Here is a 21,560-nt window from a genome sequence, read left to right on the forward strand (position 1 = left end):
CAGTGCCTCCTGAAGGGTTATCCAGGCTTGCCTCTGGCTTCTTTCAAGGTCTGTTGCAGTCTCTGCTTAAACTTCTCGTACTTCCTTTGCACTTGCTGGATTTTGTCCTTTTCTTCTTTGTCCAGTATCATCAAGAAGTTCTGTAGCTCTGGGATGGAGAATGCATCCCACTGCAAAAACAGCAGAAACAGAGGGAAAGTGAGCACACACCATTCACCTTACTGCTTTTGTGGGTTTTTTTCCCCTGAAGCTGTGAAGAGGAACAACAAAAGGCATTTAAAAAAGGATCTGATCTCCAGGTAGCTTTATCTCACAGCATCATGTTGTGAGAGAGACAGGATAATGGGCTACAGCATAAAGGAGCATCCCAGTCCTGAGCGCCTGAGACTGCAGATTTAATAGAAATCTTCTTTACTCAGGTGAATTAAAGCTCCCACTGCAAGAGATGACACAGCTCCCTAAGGAACTGAAATATAAATGGGAGTAATTGATGTAGCATTCACCCGCACTTCTTGTTATGAAGGGGGAGCGAGGTCCCAGCAGGCAACGCTACCCAGCAGGAGCCAGTTCTCTTTATTTTATTGCAAAGTTATCAAAACTGTTCGAGCTTCAGAAAAAGCTCTTGGCACGGGGTGCCAGCAGACAGGCTGCTCCAGCTGTCACCTACAACAGCGTCGGGCTGACAGCGAGGACAGGCAGGCCACGGGCTGATGATTGCAATCACTTAATAAATACTGCTTTCTGTCTGCTCAGCACTGCCGCGGGAAGCCGGCATTCCTGCAGCGTCCTTACCAACTGCAGTCCCGCTCCTCTGGCAGCACAGCACGTCCTGAACCACCCCGCGGCACGGAGCCGCTCCCAGCATGGGAGGCAGAATCCCGTGGGATGCAGCAGCTCCCACCATTTGCCTTCGTCGTGGTGGGGAGCATGATTGCAACCAAAAACCGACTGTGAATTTATTACCTGAGTGTCCCTGGCTTCTACTTAAATTAATGGATTACTTAGTGTTTAGCTAATCTCATTATTGAGGATTAACCCTGGAGTGGCGTTGCTTGGTTCTGTAAACAGATTATGGGTTGGCCATCAAAACTGGCCTCAGCATTTTCACAGCTCAAGTTTAAATTTTTTTAAAAATCAACATAATTTAGGAGCAATAAATGACCAAAACATTTTTGGTTTTGTTTTGGTTTGTTGTTGTTTTTTTTTTTTAAGTAAGGTACAAGCAGTCCATTCAGCTGGTGATTTAAGTTTGGAGAAAAGTTGGTATCACACTCAGTATTTCAGAAGGCAAACCCAGGCCCTTTAGCAGGAAACAGCCTTGCCTGCATGGCACTGCTTCACCCCTGCTGCCTCTGCCGTACATCTCCCAGCTCTGCAACGCTGCCACGTGCTCCGCAACGCTGTTAACGTTCATGTAAAAACGAAGGGCAAGAGTCACCGACATACCTCAACTTCCCCTGTTTCATTTTCCTTCAGCACAAAACTGAGCACATCTGTGTCGGGGCCCGCCAGCAGCCGGAGGTACAGGGGGTACTCGGTGAGAGGGAGCTTCTGGAAGAGCACTGCAAGGGGACAGCAGACATCCACAGTGAGATCTTGGCTGCCAGGGCGGAGGAAAGCTCAGGAGGTCAACTGGAGCATGTAAAAGCGGTTCATGCTGCTCAGGATCATAGTGGTAGTAGCTGAGTCTCTAACACAGATCCGTAACGATCTCTGTAAGGTCTTAGGTGGCTTCGGGCCCCTTCTGAGAACTAGTAATTCCTCGTTAACTTAAGCAGCATCACCTCCTGTGGAGGTCTGGCCATTTATTCGTCTGAAATTTAGACCCTGCCTGCCTGACACACCACGGAGTCCTAGAGGAATGCTTTGGGTATGTTTCTGCAACACAAAATAGTAAGCAAAACTCTCAGCCGCAGGAAAGCTGGCGGGTCCGGGGGCGTGAACTCACCTTGCCCATCTTTCCGCATCTCCTTGAAAAGTGCAAACTTCTGGGGATTATCCACCACCATGAATTTCTTCAGGAGGCCCTGGATCACCTCGCTCACCGTGGTCGTGCTGCTGATGTGGAGCTGCTTGATGGCATCCAGCGGCAAGTAGAACGAGGTTCTCTTGTCCGTCATATCGGCCAGGTTCACCTCCTTGAGGGCATCGTAGATGGACTGCGGCCGGATCCCTGCCGGTACCGTCACGGGGCGGCGCAGTTTCAAATGCACTTTAATGAAACCCGTGTACGTCCCATCGTCATTCTAAAGCAAAGGAGAGGGGGGGAGTCAGGCTCCAGGGAGCCTTTCCAGTCCTTCCCCCCACTACAAGGGGCTTTCAGTCCTTGTAGTTTCAGTGTTTTCAGTGCTGCAGCCTGCGGGGTGACTGCAGGACTTTCCACCCCTTGGTACTGCTAGGATTTTGAGGGTTTCTTATTAATCATGTAAAAAGTAACCAGTAATTTCAGGTTAGTCACTATTGATTTTCTCCTGTTCTTTCCACTCGGTAATGACTCATCCCTTCCTCGTGTCTGTGCGATCTTGTCTTACTTAAAACCGACACTGCTACAAGTCAGTTATGGAAACCATTACATGTAATTTGTAGTTGCACTTAACTGAGGATTTGAAACCTCTGGGACGTCTCTACCCTCATGTTCAGCAGGATCTCCCAACCGTATTCCTCACGTTTTATGCCCCGCTTATGGGATTCTCACATCTCCGTGTAATAAATCATCATTCTCGTGACAGGTCCCTCACCTCTGCAAAAATGCGGAAATCAAGAGAAAAGCCTGGCTCTGTACAGTCCATCCGTGGGTGCCAGGCAGAAACAAGCCAAGGGTCGACCTCAGGTGCCGGGAGCACCGGCCTGTGGTCCCACCGAAGGGCCACCACCCGCGGCTCAGCCCAGTCGAGTCCCAGGACTGTATCAAGTCCCAAGACGGTATTTTTGCTGAGCCTCAAGCGAAGTAATTCGAGTAAACATTTGGGTCCCCAATGACTCCTATAAGTCAAGGGCTGATAAAAATCCACGGGCAAGACATTCCAGCAGAAGTTACTGTGCAGCCTTCACAAAGGAAATTGTTGTAAGATCTACTATTTTAAATAAATTTCAGGTTTATTTTCAGATGTTAGCAAGCACCAGGGAGTTACGTACCTCCTGTTCTTGGAAGTTCTACAATTTAATTATTTCACTTTTTAAGAAGCTTCCACCCCTCTAAGATCCCGTGAAGTTTGTACCTTTGCAGTACTCTAGTTTGTAAAAGAGGTTATTTCCTTGTCTTCTCACCACATATCACCAAGGCTTTACTTACAGGTGGTGATAAGCAAGTTTGGAATCAAAGCTTCAAAATATAAGGCATCCACTGTGGTTCTCAGACCTCTGCTTAAGCAAGCCTGGCAGTGGAGAGGAGAAAAGCATCTCTTTCTAGAAAGGCTTCGTGTTTCTAAATCCATTTTGTGTTTCTAAATCCACTTTGTGTTTCTAAATCCACTTTGCGACAGCTGCTGAACTGCAGTGTCGCAGCCCGAGTTTTACCGTGACTCATCCCCGCTAGAACAACGTGGGCTCGTCTATTTGCGGCAAGTCATTTGCAGCACACGCTGGCCAGAGATTACTGTGCCAGCATTCCCAGTCGAGAAGGGATGGAGGCAGGGAAGGGTTCTCTCAAGTGTCTGTGACCAAAACTAAGGAAACCCAAGCAGGACAGAGCAGGAGAAAAAGCAGATCAGGTAAGGAAGACAGGAACAGCTCGACAGCCACAGGCCCTCTTGCCTTGGAGACGCCTTCCTACAGCCTGGCTCCGTTCACAGCCCAGAGAAACCAGCAGCAGTCTTTCTGCGTGTTAGGTAAAGAGAGCCCAATACATACCAGCTTCATCAACAGGCAGTTTGTAACTTTTGCATTGTATTTTTCAATTTTCTGTTTGATCTCCTGGATGGTCGGAGGCTCGGGTTTTTCTTCTTCTACTGTTTGTGTTACATTCTGAAATCAGAAGGGACAGGCTTTAGCTGTTTTACGTATCGGGTAACACTGCATCTGCTCAGCTCTACTTTTTCTTGGGAAACGCAGAAACAAAGAGGCTGCGCAGATCCTCACGCTAGCAGCGATGGCGCAGGTGGAGATGGCCCCTACGGCCAAGAGGCTAAGCGTGTGGGATGCCACGTCCCTGCCCCAAACCACCTCTGTACACCAGTAACAGGCAGCGGAGGGTAACACAAAACCCACCAGTTAGTGGGACACTGAGGCACAGAGCAGTAAAGACGTCCCAGTACAAACCAGGACAAAGAATCCAGCCTCTAAAACCCGCTTTCAGAAAAGAGCCACCTGCACCTGCCGAGCGTTTCTTTGCTTCTTGCAATGCAGGTGGGGAAAAAAAAAATAAAAAAAATCACATCCTATTTCTGGTATTCATGGCTCTGTCTACCCAAGCCAGGCACCCCCTTAAAAACCCGGGGTGCTCCTCAACCACCTTCCAGCAGGTTCACCCAGGCAGAACCTGAAGTTAAATCTCTGCTGGATTACTCCTCACTGCTCTTGTCCAAAGCTTTGGAAATTATAGCTCAGAGCAGTAAAATCAGACAAGCAGCAAGCTGGCTGCACGACTAATAAATCAGTCACTGCAAACCCAGTCAAGGCATCCCAGCCCGTGTCAGAAACCATTCAGCGTCTGCCCATGTGTGGGCTCGCTGGGAGGATGACGGCTGCTGCTTCTCCCTCAGGTTTTGGGCAATTTCCTCTTGGGACGTAAAGCGACAGATTCAGCGCGTAGGTGGGCTTTACCTGCGGGTCACATATGGAAATTTTGCTAATGAATAACAGGAAAACACAATCCTGTTGTGGAGCTGCAACTTGTGGGAGCTTTCCAAATGCAACCAAGGGTTTACAGCATTTAAACAGAAAGGCAATGAACAGGTTTGCATAAAGTGCCGGAGCAGAGCCCAGCGCTGCCGGCAGCACGGGCTCAGCCGACTCGGGACCGGGGGCACAGTCCAGGCCAGGAGGATGCTGCCGTGGGGTCGGAGCGGCTGCAAGAGCTGCGCTAGAGGGGAGCAGGACCACGGTGCCCGTTACAGGCCAGCTAAAAGAGGAAAAGCAAGGTGCTTTCTGCAGAAGAGGGCCAGAGCATACATCTCTGGGGTACACTGGAGGAAAGCATGCAAACCACCGCCAAGCCCTGCCTGCCCCTGCACCCCACTGCTCCCGCCTGGCCCCAGGGAGATGTCTCTGGCCACTCAGCCTCCTCGCTGGCAAGTGAGGCAAGCCAGCCTCGAAGGCAGGTGACACGTTCAGCTTGCAGCAAGGCTCGTGGGATGCCGGCCGCCTTCCTCCGGGGACGGGCGAGACAAGGAGAGAGTAGGAACGGTGTCAGGGGAGCCGGGAGGGAGGCTCTGATGAGGCACCGGGAACACGCAGTTGCAGATGGTTTTGTGCAGAGAAGGTTTGTAGCAGCCTCAAGTGAGAGCCTGAGCCACGCTCCCACCTCCCATCTGCCCAAGTACCGTGGCACAGGCTGCGAAGGCCCACGGACACCCTGGAAATGAAATGTCAGGACGCGATCCTCCACCATCGCGCTCAGCGTGACAGCAGAGCCCAGGCACGCTCAGGCACTGCAGGAACACGAGAACCAGCGAACTCTTTTCCAAAAACCAGCTGGAAGGCAGGAAAGGACGTGCCAGCACATACGGGCAGGGATTTTGTGCGTTCCCACCCTAAGAGTTCAAGCGCAGCCTCGGCAGCTGCAGAGCCCCTCGAGGCTCCCGGGGCATCCTCGGGTGCCGATGCTTTGCCTGCACCAGGCAGGGGGGGCAAGGAGGGGAGGGAAACCCAGAGCACAAAGCTGAAGCTACTGAGCCACAGCTATGCCCCCGGCAAACAGGCAGCAAGTGCTTCTGGGGACGTCCCCCTGCATCCCATCCCCATCCCCTGGGGACTGTGCCAACAAGCCCAGCAGGTACTCGGGACAAAAGCACCCGCTCACCTTCAGCGTCCATCTAGAACAGTCTGTTGCAGAGTTAACGGCTCCTGTAATCGTGAGATGGAAGCAAGGACTCATGTGACCCTGAGGTAAATGCAGATTTTCTTAGCCCACTTGTGAATTTATTAAAAAAATTAAATACAGGGAGCTAAACTAACCCAGGAGTTTCCTGGCTGCACAGTAAAGCCCAGCAGCCACCTTTGGGTCTCCTCATGGGAGATAACCTGCTGCAAGGGCAGGACCGTGCCGAATGCACCGCAGCTCTCTGCGGGCAGCCTGCGAGGACACACGGCTGAGTAGCGTTCCGCACGAGGCACCGCAGCTGAACTCCTGCCCTCAGCACGTCTCCAGCCCGGGGACGCCGATCACGTCAAACCATGGTGCCAGATGCAAACGAGCAGCGAGAATTGCAGCCTGCAGCAATACACGCTGTTCACTCCTTCGCACGATTGCTGGAGCTCTTCACCGGCTCCTTCAGCCGCTGCCTTGCCAGCAGCGGGACGCGGGTCCGACAGTGGCACTGAAGAAGCCTTGATGACTTCATTGCCACGAGACCACTGGAAACTCCCTACGTGAGGCTTATCTTGTGCTTCAAGGTTTGATCCCACTTTAGCCTGGGTTACCCAAAGCCCTTCAGCGGAGGGTCTTTCCATCCAGCCAGGAGAGCGGGTCTCCTCTAAAGCACAGCCTTCAGCATCCCAAAATCCGGACCCGCTGCAAACAAGCCTCTGCGTGTCTTGGACTATGCTCAGTGGGCCGGATTTCACAGCACAGCGCTCTGCTGCCTTTCCATAACTCACCACCTTCCCCAGAGACAGACTATGAATATATTTTGCCAGCACTGCCTGAAACTGCGAGCAGCGCTCCCATATTTTATGTGGGCTTGCTCAGAAGTTAGCATTAGCAGAGAGCAGAAAGCGTGAAGGGATGTGCTATCAAGGCCGGTACAGAACAAAACCTGTAACCTCCAAGAAGGGGGGAAAAAAAAAAAAAAAAGGGGGGGGGGGTGAAAAAGCAACTTTGGGAGCAAAGCCCGTCTCTTCCCAGGCAGCCCTGCAGCACATGAGACCAGGATGCAGTAAGCTGTAAATAAGCCAGTATCGCCCCAGGCTACCCATGATATTTCTTTTAGGAGGAGAATCAAGCACAGGACAAACTGAAATCCTGGTTGCAATCTGGCAAGATGGCTACAGTCCTGGGACTCTGAATTCATTCAAGCGATTCCCAAGTGAGATTTCACAATTTCTACTCGAGACTGGCAAACAGTACGAGACCTCTCGAAACACCGATCCGGAGCAGTAACCCAATGGAGGAACACTGACATTGTATTAGTCTCCTTCTTGTTCGGTGCCTTAAGAAAATAAAAGCAAAGCTTTCCTGGGGTATTTAAGAATTGCACATAAACATCCACTTATCATAATGGCAATTTCAACTCCCCAATTTGTCAAAGTCCTTAGGCACATACTTCACTGCAGTCTATTGACTGCAATAGATCTTACATGGCCGCACACAGGTGCTGGGCTGGCATGGGAGTCCTGAAAAATAATGCCAAGGGTAGAGATTTTCAAAAGTAGCGCTGGGGAAAAAAAAAAAAAAAACAAAAAAAACAAAACCCAAAAAAACTTCCCTTTAAGTTAACAGAATATGTGCACTCAGAAACCCTCCACTTCCTCATGTCACCCATTTCACAGCGCTGGAGATGGGCACAGCCGTGCTGCCACCCCCCAGGGCCAGCCCCCACCCCAATCCCACAGCAAGCGAGACCCCGGGACCGTCCCCTCCTGCATGCAGAGAGACTTGTAGCTGCACGGCACAGCTGCAGCGGTAAGGCATGCTGTGCACGTACGCTACACTTCATCCATGGCACAAACACAACCCGGTGCAGACCAGCATCCACCCAGACACGCACAGCAAAAGCAAACAGAGCGGCTCAGTCCATCCCTGTCACTGCAATTTGTTTCTCCCCAGCGGGGCATGTCCCTCCCCTCTTGTGATGTTTCCAGCTGAGGAAAACAGCGTGTACCAGCAATTAAGAGCTTTTGGAGCAGCTCGTGCGCTGATGCCACCCGGTTTCCATGGAGGACGCACGGTGCACCCAGGACCGCAGGAGCCTGGAGCGGTGCCGGTCCCCAGGGTTTCACAGCAGGCATACAGCAGACGCTAATTGCTTCGTGCTCCGGGGAACCTAAATCACTCACAGGAGGAGGAGCAGGAAGCCTGGCTCAGGACCACGGTGCTGGTGGCACCACGTCACAGGTCTTGCACCATGCCCCTACACAACTCCATCAACAAACTGCTGCCCAGCCCCTGGTGTCCAGCCTTCCCCACACATGCATCTTGGCAGATCAGATGTACCTGCTGGTCTCTCGGCTTGCTCAGCCCCCCCGGCTCCCCCAGCGCACCCCGATCCTCGCAAAACACTCGTACTCCTCCAGCGAGGCACAGGGTCAGCTGCGCCGCAGAGCTCTGCTGAGCAGCCTCCCCAGCGCTCCCACGGCAGCGGGACCCTGCCGAGGCACCCAAAGCTGCCCTGCTGCTGCTGGTGGAGATGGAATTTTGTTCCCAGGAGCTGGAATCAGCCGGCGGCTGGGATACGCTGCTCTGGCAGGAGGGCAGTTTTGCCCCTCTCGCCTGCTGCTCCCGCCCTGGCAGCGGCAGGGAAGGCAGCAGGCAGCTCAGGTCCCACCTGCGTGAAGGTTTTCCCCAAATCGCTGCCTTTCTCTGCCCATCCCACAGCTTCTTGATACTCAGACCTTAGTCTGGGAAAACGTATTAGGAAAGAAACCCATAATTTATTTATTTACCACCTCTATTTGTTTTGACTAACCCAAACATAAGCCAAAGCATCCACAGACCCCAGGATCCCACTGCACACAGGAGCACACCGGCACCGGCACCCGCTGCTCAGCCGGCACGGCCAAACCCCGAGAGCAGCACAGCACCTCCGCCATGCCGAGCCTTCGTCTGCGGCTGGAAGAGCGAACACCCTGATGTCAGGATTGCCCCAAGCAAATGGGCTTCCAACCCTCAGCCGTCACAACTCTGACAATTTACATGATCGCGCGGCCACAGCTACGCGTAACAGGTTGTTCTCTCCCCTTCCACGTGCAATTGTAATTGAAAAAGAAACCCTGCATTATGACAATTTGACAAATACAGGTTTTAACGGCCATATTATGTTCTCTTAGAGTTATAAGTCATCTTCCACCCGGTGTGGAATTAATTTGCTTTTATTAAGCCCCCAGTGTCAGTGACAGATGGTTTAACTGTTTCCACTGCAGCACAATTTAAGGTGTGCAGAGAGCAACCAACCTGCACTGGAAAACAAAACCAGCGACCTTGCACGGGGCTCCCGGCTCTGCCAGCAGCTGCGACGCAGCCATGGATTTAAAGATGCATCTCCGAAAGAGCAGGTTGTGCATATGGCATAAAGCAGCGTGGGACTCCCCAGCCCCTCGTCCCTTACACGTCAGTTGTGGTGCAAAAACCAAACTAGAAGTTACCACTTCCACAGTGCGAACATCTAAGCGGGCTTGAAATGTAGCTACGCCAGTTCTTACAACTGCTTCGATTTTAAAGGGAAAACTGCAACGTTACGAGAGTCAACTGGACCAATACTGCAACAAAACACTGCCAGCATTGCAAAAAAGCTCTTCATTTCCACCCCAGGGACAGCACAGGAATAATCCTACTGCACCAGCCGCCGCCAGCTCATCCTCCTCCTACACCCTCGGACTCAAGGGAAAGAAAGTTTTAATAATCTCTTTCTATGCAGCAATCCCACCACGGGGCTGACGAGCACAGCGCACGCGACAGCGCCCGGACAAAACCCGAGGGACACGCTCCACCCGGGGCCGAGCAGCGAGGCCACTGGAGCAGAGCTAATGCACAGCCAAGCCAGCTGTCCCACGGGACCCAGCGCGGTGCCGTCCTGGCTCCGGCAGCTATTTAGGGCTGGGGGAGCCCTGTGGGACCATAAAGGGCACTGGGGCTCCAAGGGCTCACCCCTTCACCTCTTCTTGCCGTTCATGGCAGTGATGCTCAGGCACAGCTAGACCATGAGCCGCCAGCAGTGACCACACCATCCATCCCCAACCCCCTGCACACCTCACGGCTGGAGACTCTGCTTTTCTGTTTTACAGACCAAAAACCGCCTGCGAGCAGGGCCTGAACCAGCCCAGCAGCACCAGCGTTGCGGCGGGGGGGGAGCCCTGGGAAGGGCAGCCATGGCCTGGGAAGAGCAGTGCTGCTCCTTCCATCATGTACGATTAGATCAGCTGCTTCTTGCTCTTCACGAATCTACCCAGACCTCTGGTTTTGCAAAGTTTCTGGTGCAGAATATGCAATTCTGACTGAAGGAAGAAAAACAGAAGCTATTAACCATAAACCGTTGCCACATTTCCTGTTGTACCGGGACAGGATGAAACAAGCTGTTAACAAAACAACAGCTCGGTAACTCCGCCTGTGCCTAAACCCTGGCAGTCACTGCTGGACCTGCGGCTTTCCTGGCTGGCAACAGGGAAAGAACGATGTCAGCCACCCTCAGGGATGGCCTGGCCACACGGCAGCACACCACGACCAGTGCCAGCCTACAAAACCAGCACGTTCCCATCGCCTCCATCGCGCCACCCTCACGTGCAACTGGAAGGAAAGCGATGGCAAGACTGGAAGCTGCCAGGATGCTTCCACTCCTGCCCTGTTAAAAACCTGATGCGGAACATTGCACGGCCACGGATGCCAGAGGTTAACCACCACTGTCAGCTTGCTGGCACCACTTAAATTCAGCAGGCGAGGGGTTCACCATCCCCTATGAAACTGCCATAAAATAACTTGCAGACAGTTGTAGTCTGCAGCGAGACATAGGCACCCAGGGGCTGCACAGGACCAAGCCTGGCCACGCAGCACGGTGGCCTGGGGCACCCGCAGCAGCACAGAGAACTGAATGTGCCCCTGTCCTCCCCCTGCCCATCACAGCCTGCTGCAAACGGGCTCCCCTTCCATAACCTACATTATTTCTCAATTGTAAGAAACATCAATTGTAAGAAAGGACTTGAGCCTCATCTGGCACTTGGGCTAATGCTCGGCAGGATAAAGGCTGCCCAGAACAAGCGTCCCGGGAAGAGGCAGGCGGCCGCGATGCACAATGCCCATCGCCCGGGGCTCGGGCAGCCGTGGTCCCAGCGAGTTAGCCACACCAGCCTCCTCTTTGCAATCTACCGCTCATCTAATGAGCCGTGAGCTTGTGAGAGGCTATTACGGGGGAGGTAAAAAGACCCATGGGCCATCACGATTATGGTGACATACTCTCAAAACAGCGATTCTAAGCCAAGAAAGGCAACAACGAAGCCTCCCTGACAGATTTTTCTATTTATCGGTTTGCAAGGATGCCAGCCAGGACATGGTCCACGTCCAGCTGAAGAGCATCCTTCCTACAGCCCCTCACCTTGCAGAAGTCAACCCCCAACTTAAAAACCTTTTTAAACCAAGCAAAGGCAGCAGCTCTGCATCACACCAGACCTCTCTGCTGGGAATAACAGCTCTAGGTAGGACCCGGGAGCTTTCCGATGCCGCTGCAGCAGTGCAGAGGGGATGGTGCCCTCTGTCCATGGCTCCCCATCCCACTGCAGCCCCAGTCGGCACCAAGGAGCCGGCACGTGGTTATGGCTTGGATGCACAGCTCAGGAGGTGGAAGACCGGCAGCTCATGAACTGTGGCCTTGCTAGCCATAAAACCAGCTGTGGAAAGGCACCGTAGGTAGAAAGGCTGAGCGTGCACTTCCATGGGATGCTCCTTGGAGCAAGGGCTGCCTCCCCGCAGCCACAAACCAGCCTCAGAGACACTATCCCTGCCCCCTCGCTCCCAGCCAATTCTCCTCACCAGCTATTTAGTTAATGAATTTGAACAGCAGAACGGTGGAGATGGATTTGGCCCAGTATCACCACGTTCTTGGCAATGACTGTCTTATCTAGAGGCAGGAGTGGCCAACTCCTCCCTGGTGTGCTTGGGCACAGGTCCATCGCCATTTACATCAGCAATGCTGTGACAATTTGCATTCCCAAAAACACAGCCCAAGCTCTCCTTTTGGCTCCTATGTTCAGGTTGCAAGAGTATTTCCCGTCTTCTGAAGGGATTTTATGCCTCAGGGCATCAACCCTCAATTCTTCTGCTTATTAAGGAAAGATTTGTCTTAAAATATTAGAAAACAAAGCCTGGAGAAGCGTGTCCGAGTGCTGCTGGCTGGGGAGCTGTAGGTCAGAGGAGCATCACCAGCTCATGCCCTGTGACGACTACCACGCCGCAGCACGGAGGACTGGAGAGAAACGTGAACGCTTCAAATTTGAGCCAGAAACATGAGAACCGGCAGCTCAGAACTGTAAATCCAGGTGCAGCAGGGAGCGGTGGCGGCGGGGGGCAGCGGGGCTGGGGCAGCACCGCACAGCCCAAATCACAGTCACCAGAGAGCTGGGACACCTCTGCTCTCGCACGGCTCTCCGTCACTGCCAAACACCCAATGCCTCCCCCTCCACCGCACGCTCCCACGGTTCACAGCGCTATATGAGGAAAGGATCGACTGCTCAAGCACGGACAGGCAGGGGGGAAGATTCATTCAACAGATTTAAAAAAAAAAAACCAACCAAACAAAAAAACGAAACAAAAAACCCCAACATATTTCACTCCCTTTGAGAAATTCAAATGAGATGCTGCAGTTTACTTTGGGGTTCAGAGGAAAAGGCAAAACATAGGAGAGCAGTGCATCTCTAGAGCAGGGGAGAAGGATCGTTGCTGCATTTCAGAGAGGTTAGAGGCAAGTGAAGATGGGCTCGGTGTTTTGATTGCCATGGAGATTTCACTTAGAAACCGCTTTTCTTGCCACATCCCTGCTCAGCAGCGAGAGCTGAGCAGGTCCTCCCAGGGAGCTCCATCTCGGGGGGGGCTGGGCTGGACAGGACCCCACGGGTGCACAACTACACCACTGTCTGTGTGCACAGAGACCAGCCTGGCGAGACCTCAGCCCGGATCAGGGAGGCTGGGTGGATCAGAGGGAGCTGCTGATCCTCAGGAGCAGACATTTGGGAACCGATCGCAGCCTTGCAGGGCCAGGAAAAGCCCCTTCCTCCCACCCAGGAGAGGTGTCCCAGGGCCACCCCTGCGCCCCAGGCTGCACCGGACCCCCTGCAGACCTGCCTCCCCTCTGGAAATCACCCCGTGCTCTGACAGTCCTTCGGAGGACAGAGACAATGGGCCAAGGACTGGACCCTGCGCCGGTCCCTCCGCTCTGGCTCCTTCTGCATGGCACCAGGCAGAGCGATGCCCCCTTTGCCCACCCAGCACAGGCGACGTGAACGCCTGCTGGTCACCTGCAAGCCACGAACCAGCACAGATGCTGCACCTGACAACCGGCCAATTCTGGGACTACGGGGTTTCTGCAAGGCTGGACGGGATCTTGGAGATGGCTTCATCCAGCCTTTGCTTGCGTTTCGAGCACCTCCAGGGATGTAGCCCCCATCGCAGGCACCACCGCATGCTGCTGCCATGGAGGGCTTGAAGAGAGGGAGAAAACAGACACGGGGCCAAAACCACCACTGCGGTGTCCTCTGACTCCCCTTGCCCAAGCTGAGGTAACTCCCCGCCGGCCGCCCCCCCCGAGCCCCCTCCCACACAGTGCACCCCCCCTGCAGTGGTCTCTCCTCTGAGCCCCAGAGCCACCAGCACCTGGCAGCATGGCAACGCCGCCCGTGCATCCTACCGCAAACAGCTCCACGATGTCACAGCTTCCCTCTTCTTCAGCAGAGACGTCTTTTGCCTGCTGGGTTACCCCAGCTCTCGTTGTTCAGGGACCCCTAACCCAGGAGCTGGTCCCATCATCCCCATCCCTGGATCCCGCCCTGGCTCAAACAAATTCTGTTCCTTTTGTGTTTTCTATTCTTGGACAGAAACTTGCCCCTTTCTCCTCTAAGCCGGCTCTCCTGGCAGCCACTGATGCAGGACTTGAAGAGCAATTTTGCAGAGTTTTAAAGCAATCATGCTCCAGGCAGGAGCCACTGAAGCCATTCAGCTGAAGAGTCACGAAAATGCCAAGTACTAGATCTCCAGGGAAGAGGTCACATCTGAGATCTAAAATGGTTCTTTGCTAGAGAAGAGTGATTGCGCTGATGGTTCTGAAAAGGAAAAGGAATTACAAAATTCCTAGAAAGAGGCTCTTCAGACTAATACAGTTATTTCAATCAGAAAAATCGTTTCTCTAATCATAGTGATCAAATTCCACTCTCTATTTTTTTAAATGGCGGGAGGCCTGTACGTCCCCTCCTACCCCACATACAACACATTTCCTCTACAGAGATTGTTTCCTAGGTCTTTTAAGACATGCATCCCTAAGTTATCTGTATTTAGCTTATTCCTGCCCAGCGCAGGGCATGCCCACAGGCTGGTGGCTGCTGTTGCTGCAGCGCTGACCACACTGTGCATCCTGGGCTTGGGAATCATTCCTGGGCATCTAGGGACAGACAAACGTTGCTGTTCCCAAACACACCCAGCAGGTTAACTCACTTTTGGGCCCAAGCTGATGTTTTCTGCCCGTGGCCAGGAGCGGGTACCATACTTGGTGGTGAAAAGCAATGCTGCTGCCACACGCAGCTCTTGCAGCGGTGGAAATGTTCCACATTCAATAACATCGCTCAAGAGACGTAAGATGCCAAGTAAAAAAGGGGGGGGAGGGGGGGGGGGAGGGACAGGGAGTGAAGCAAAACCCAAGGGAGATGCCCACCTTGAGGCTGCGCCTGTCCCCTGTCCCTCTGCTTTGCTGGCTGCTCCCCAGGCACACGCTCTCCTTGCTGCCCTCCACCCGCCGTCCAGCCCAGCCTCACCAGACCACCACCACCTCCTCCTCCTCCCCACCGTGCTCCAGGGCCAGCTCCAGCCAGAGCTGAGGTCCAGCCTCATGCTCCTGCAGCACCTGCACCACCACCAACCCCCCAGCATGCCATGAACCCCCCAAAACCTTCTTCCACCAAGGCCTGAGGATGGTTTCCACCTCCAGCCGGAGAAATTTGAGGACTGACCTCCGCACACAGACCCATTATGCAACATGATTTGCTTGAGCAGCAAATTTTGTGTGTCTGGTTTTTTTTTTTTTTCATGCACAGGAACCGTTTCCTCCCCGTAACACCAAACCCCCAAAAGGCTCCATCTTCTCCAGCAGCCACAAGGTCTGTCACCCACGCCGGCCACATCCAGGCGAGGAGCTGGGCAAAAAGGGGCTGCAGCAGCCCCTGACCCCTCTGCGAGGGAGAGCTCCCAAGCACGAACGTGATCAGGCTGATTTCGAAAGGTAGCCGAGGATCTGCAGTGCCCTGGCTCAAAAAGAACAGCGTTAAACCGGCACGGGGTGCAGCGCCTATTGCACTAACACCGTGATCTTTTACATCTCCTACACAAATGAATCATCAAATGACATTTAAAAACCAGCAGTACATGTCGGTTAATCATAGCGAGAGGGAGCTGCTAGCTAACAGGGAATATCCCATGTTAAACCCAAGAGAGCATTTCTTCAAAGAAATTAAAATAAAATAGCCAGTTGATTGAAACTCTCCCCCAAAGCAACACACACACACACCCCGCAAGGAGAACAGCCGAGGTTGCTTGGAGAGCCCTCTGGACCCCACGCTGCAGAAAGCTGAACCCCAAGGCACCTGCTGAAGATTGCAGCTCAGCAGCCTCGGGCATGCAAATATAGCAGAGCCCGAACAGGAGCGCGTCGGTGCTGATGGTTTACAGGGGAATTTCTAAGTGAAAAAGCTGCTCCCCGGGCCAGATCTCATCTCTCGGCGCTGCAGGGCTCTTGTTCCTGAGCGAAACCCCCACTTCCGCAGCAGCGCCTTCTCGCCTTCTCCTTTTATGCTCAGTTCTGGTTGGGGCCCCAAAGTTTATGATGGGGATGTTCTTGTGTTTTTTTTTTTTTTAAATAAACACTTTAAAAATATGAAGCAGCCTTGTCAATGTTACTGATACAGAAATCTCATCCTGGGGCGAAACGCTGCCCAGGCAAGCGCTCTCTCCTTCTCCAAGGCAGGTACACATGCACCCAAGTGCCCAGAAAAGGACCAGATTCATCACTGTGTTAATAAGTTTGCAGATTAATTTAGTCCTGTAACTTTCCCATCTCCCTATCCACCTCACAGGTGCAATTTTCACCAGTGGTGCATATTTTGCGAGGCCAAACCGCAGGTCCCTGGCCAGGAGCCTGACCCGTGGATGGCAGCTGGCAGGGTTGCTGCCTGCCCCCCTAAAGCTGAAATAACACATTTGGAGTCAGCTCCTCCACCGTGGATCCCCCGGGAAGGGGCCAGCCCGGCATGCAAAAGGTTGAGACGTGGCTGAGAAAAATCTGCAGCAGTGCAAACCCCCTGCACAGGAGCGGGGAGCCTGCAAGAGGCAGGTAGAGCCCTCCTCCCCGCCAGCAGCTCTGCCCTGACTCCCGCTGCAAGCTAATTTTGGCAGCACCTGCAGCCAAACGTGCAGGAACCCCGACATCTCCCCTTGCCGGCAAACCCCCCCACCTCCCACCCAGCACAGCCCTTCTCACTAGTTTTTAAGCTGTTACCTTGGCAGGGACCTTGTTCGGCGTGCTCCGGAAGAAAGAGGTTTTTGCTGTGAAAAAGCAATCCTCGAGGTCTTCATCCAAGCTACAGTACCCGCTGCTCATGCTGCTGCCGATGGTCATCGAAGCCCAGCAGAGGTGAGAGGCCGAGCGCGCACGGGGCTCGCCGGGGGGCTCGGGGGGCCGGCGACCATCGGCGATCCCCGCTCCGGCTCCCGCACCAGCAGCGAGCCCGCTCTCACATCCTCAGCTCGCCGGCGCTTATCTGCAATAGCTCCTTCTGCTCATCCTCCAGAGCCAGCGGAGCTATTTCTCTTTAACAGGCAGCCGTGCCGGGTAACCCTTCCCTCTCCTCCTCCACCCGCCTCCCTGCGCGGAGGCGCTGGGGCAGCATGGAAGGGGCAGAGCTGTGAGTTTGCTCCCGCTCTTGGCGCCCGGGTTCGCTCACCGCCCGCGGTCTGGTCCCCCGGGCACCCGCGCAGCATCGCCTCCCCTTCCTGCGCTCGCCTCGCACCGCGCAGCCCTGCCACTTCCTCTTGCAAAATTTCTCACCCCGCTGCACGCCGGGGCCGAGGCGCTGGGCTTGGCCCTGGGCACTGCCCAGCCCCTCCTTTGCTACCCAAAAATACATCGCCATGGCAGGCTGGCTTCGTGCTCCTTCCCCGTTAGCTCATCCTCGAGAGCTGCGTTGCATCTGCTGTCCTAGGGAAGCAAGCCCAGGCTGGACCGAGCCTGACCGCACTGCCGAAAGGTGGTGGGGAAAGGGGGAGGCTGGTGAGGACACGGCCTCGGACCCTTCTTGGGGGTGCCAGGAGCCCCTGGCCATCACACTCTGGGAGGCAGTGGGTGCCTCTCTGCTCTGCAGCTAATTTTAGAGCAGCAGGAGCGATTTCAGCAGCGCTGGCACCCGCCTGAGGCAGCTTTGATTGCAGCCCAGCAAAAAGCCGTTGAGGTCCTCGGTCCTGTTTGCAAGAAGCGCTCGGTCCAGAGCGATTAAAATGCTGTGTTGGCCTTGGAAAGAGCCTCAGAGCGACAGCATCACCCCGGCTCCCCTCTCCCCCTGCAGCCCTGCGGAAACCCAGCCTGGCACAGACCCATCCCCAGAGCCGCCTCCTCCATCCCACTCTCCCACGGCCCCTCCAGAGCCGCCGCCATCCCGCTAATACCCTGCATTTTACCCAGCAGCTTTTAAAGCAGCTGTGACCTTCCTCCTTGGTGAAGATCACAGGCATTTCTGGAGCCGGGCAGGGGAAGGGCTCCGCTCCCCACAGGCTATCATCCTCCCTCGGCGAGGGCATGGAGATGCAGCACATCCCGGTGCAGGCTCTCCCCACCCATCTGAAACCCAGCACGTATTCAGGAGCAGGCTGAGGGGACGAAAGAAAAGCCTGACATACCGTGTTAAAAAGGACTCTGCTTAGGCAATGCGGTACTAACGTACATGCTAACAATTCTCCACCATACTTCAGAAAAGGAAGAGGGAACAAGGCCTGAGAGTATTGTGCCACTGAATAAATCCATCCTATGCCCACACTTCAGATACTTCACACAAGACCTGGCCAGCCCATCCAAGAAAGAATAACAAATTACAAGAGGTACTGCGAAGGGCAGGGCAGACTAGAGGCACAGGAAGGTGTCTATGCCTGGGGCCAGCCTGGATCTGGAAAGGAAGGACTGGAGAGAACCTAGACGTGATGGAGAGCTACAAAATAGCGAGAGATGTTCACATGAAGAGCGCAGTAAGTTTAACACCAAAAGGAGTGCTTTTCCAGGCCACGCACTATCAGATTTGCAGAACTCATCACTGGGTGTTCTGGAGGTGAATGTACAAAGTCAGACTCATCAGAAAGAGCTCACTGACAGCTATTGAAAATAACGGTTCAGATGCAACCCCAAGGAGCACCCACGACGCTACTCGCAGGGAGGCCACAGCAGCAGCACATCATCCGTGCCCTGATGTTTCTGGTCTCTCCTTCAACATCCACCAGCCGAGCAGAGAGAAGGCACCGCTGTGCCCAGATGGCTGTTCGTATGTTCATTCCTTCGTGTCCTTTTGCAGGCACAACTCTCACCATCGCTAAGTGCTATTTTTACGCCAGGCCAGCGAGCGCGGGGACCTGGCAGGCAGCAGCCTTGGCTCTACTCCCCAGCTTGACTATCTGCAGTAGGACCATCAGCAAACCCCTCCTGTAAACTGGAGCTACCACTCACTCCTTCAGGTCACAGGGCTCCTTCGACTGGTCCAAAAGGGCTCCAAGATCTTTGCTCAAGCTACCATCCATGCACGAAAACCTCTTCCCCTCTTGATAGGCTGCAGATGGTGTTTCGTACCCTTCCATCTGTATCTGTTAGCTGAAGGACTTAAATTGCTACAAGCCTTTAATAGCTCTGTACCCCACAGCCAGCAGCATCCCATGAATACAAACCAGGATGTCAATGCAAAGACTAGCGGGAGGACACAACATCTGCATCTCAAAGAGGAAGGCAAGAATCCAAATGGCATATTTACAAAGCAACTTGTAACAGTGCAAATAAGCAAGCTATCCTCTTAGAAGCACACGTACTTCTGCAGCGGCACAAACCTCCTCGGCTTCCCAAGGCTGTATTTAGAAGAGGCTTAAATTGAGCATGTGCAACACGAGCAGAAAGTGAGCGCTGGGCCGATGAACGGCACAGGCGTCGAGTCTTCACTGAAGCCTCAGCCCTGAGCATTTCACGGTGGAAACAGGGTGCAGCCAGCTTTGCAGTGCCCCATGTGAAGCTGGATGCACTTCCACTGCATCGCTCCACCGGCTTCTCCAAGGAGCCCTTGCTTTTCCATTGCGGTCCACCTGCTTGGGAGATCAGCTCCGTAAAAAGCCAACCAAGCAAAAAAAAAAAAAACCAAGTAATTTTGACCCTTTGGTTCAGCAGCAGCTCCAGTTAATAGGTTACCTGCACAACAGCCCCCAGAAAACTCACCCACCAGTGACCTGCACCAGCTCGCAGGTGGGAAGTGCACGACCAGCTCAGCCGAAACCAGGGGCCAAACTCCTGGTGCTGCTGAGACCGGCCGAGGCTTTTGTCAGCTTCAGCGGAGTCTGGATTTCACCCAGAGAGGCTAATCTGGGACCCAAATGTAATGCACTCAAGTCCTTTGCTGGATCAAAGCCCAAATTATTAATGCCTGGTATTACACAGTAACAGTACTTAACTATGTGATATTAAAGTAGCTATTTCTCCGATGCTTCTAGTTTACTTACAATTGATAATACCATTGATGACTTCCAACTATGCCAGCTATTAAGTTAAGTTTCTTGTGTTTTCAGTGTGCAATCCCCTTTCCCCCCTGCCCAGTGTATTCAGGCACCCTATTAGTCTCTTTCTGGAATACTGACACTGTTTTCCCTCCATCCTTCTTTTGAGCAGCAAAACCTGCTTGGCCAACAGAAACACACCAGGAACGTGGCTGTGTACTCAGCTTTACGGGCTCAGACCAAGTAAACTTGAAGATGATTTTTCCCTGATTATCCATTATCCACAAACGAGAATGGAGCTTTGTTGCAGTGATTCACCCTCGTTCACCCTCAAACCAGCCCACACACCTCCTGTCCCCCCCGAGCCTTGCAGCCTTTCCCAGCACAGGTAACGAGACTCCAGACTGCGCTTTGCTGTGCCAAGGGTTCAGAGGTGTGATCCCCGACCAGGACCTCGGGATGAGTTTATGGATTTCTGTTTCCCCCTGTAATCGGAGAGACTTTTGTTTCCTTGGCACAAAATGCCTCCCCCTTCCCGGGATCACACCAGAGACACGTCAGAGTGATGAATTGCCACAAAGCGCAGGCTCCATGTTTATTACTAGGACCATCAATAACCCCCGGCTGGTGTTATCACCCTGAAGAATAAACAAGCCTTTCTAATTTTTCTAAAAATCAAGCTTTTCTCATGCTGCTGAGGGAAGCCCAACGACAGCCAAAGGAGATGTAAACACACACCAATCTGGCTTCGCACCCTTATACAAATACCTCAAGGCTCAGTGGAGAATCCGTTCGGAGTCCCCTTGTAACGCATAACTGATAAGATAAATCTCATCTAACTTCAGGTTCCCTCCTGACCATTTTCTTCTGAGCAGCAATGGCCCAGCCACGTGCTGGTGAGGCCAAGCTCTGCAGAGCTTGCACAGCAAAGCGCAGACGACAAGCAAACCCCACCGCCAGCTCCTCACACGCCCAACAGAAACCCCACATCTTCTTTGAAAAAGTGCACGTTTCCATTTCCAGTTTTGCACAAGTGCATCAAGGTCCTCCACAAAGAGGAATTATAAATGCACAGTTATAATGAAGGAGAGAATACAGTTTTTAAAAAGCATATAGAGATTGAAAAGGCTCTGTGCAAGTCAAATCCACTTCAGGCAGGTTTCTAAGCAATGTTTTAAGCTTCCAGCATTAAGTGTATTACATCTCAACTTGCGTGGCATCGTACAGTCTCACTGTGCCCTGCGGCACACGCTGCAGCCTGTTCCAGCAGACACCCACGCTGGCTCGCAGGCCACTGCCGGCATCACAGACACCACGGGACCCTTGGGGGGATTAAGCAAACAGCTAAGCCTTCCGGAGTAGTCCTGGGGATTACTGCACATCCCTAATACAGATTGAAGAGTCTCGATCCCCTGGGACTACTGAAACTCTTAAAACAAGGCTATTAAGCCGGAGCTCCTTGCAAACTCCATGCTCACGCTCTGCCAAGATGCAGGAGAAATGCACCTTTGCTGCTCCTTTTCAAGCACTTTGCACCCAGTGCTGGGACACAATTTAATGCCAGTATCAACCCTCCCTCACCGGCACTGGGACATGGCCGGGCTGCAGCGCGGGGGCCGACGTCCCTGGAGGGCACCGCTCCTCTCCCGCTCTGCTCCAGGCAGCCTGGCCAACAGCAGCATTTTAAACACGACACAGCTCCACACACGCGTTTACGGCGAGGGGGATGCCCGCGCGCACAACCTCCCTCATGCCAGATCGCACCCACCCA

At 53.5% G+C, this 21,560-nt stretch overlaps 1 protein-coding gene across 2 annotated transcripts in view; it reads right to left on the minus strand.

The window, feature by feature from the left end:
• Positions 1-12: 12 nt before the first annotated feature.
• RASSF5 (Ras association domain family member 5) overlaps positions 13-21,560 on the minus strand; it is a 32,688-nt gene continuing 11,140 nt past the window's right edge. Inside the window, exons 1-5 of one of the 2 annotated variants that reach the window (XM_050911516.1) lie at positions 16,557-16,676; positions 3,850-3,963; positions 1,949-2,246; positions 1,447-1,562; positions 13-170 (exon numbers count right to left, since the gene is read on the minus strand). In XM_050911516.1, the coding sequence (XP_050767473.1) occupies positions 18-170; positions 1,447-1,562; positions 1,949-2,246; positions 3,850-3,963; positions 16,557-16,676 (801 nt within the window). In that variant the 3' untranslated portion in view covers positions 13-17. Of the gene's footprint in view, positions 171-1,446; positions 1,563-1,948; positions 2,247-3,849; positions 3,964-16,556; positions 16,677-21,560 lie in introns of those variants that run through there. The other variant, XM_050911515.1, reaches the window with a different exon arrangement.

Source organism: Gymnogyps californianus, chromosome 27, assembly GCF_018139145.2.
Source record: "Gymnogyps californianus isolate 813 chromosome 27, ASM1813914v2, whole genome shotgun sequence".
NCBI lineage: Eukaryota > Metazoa > Chordata > Aves > Accipitriformes > Cathartidae > Gymnogyps > Gymnogyps californianus.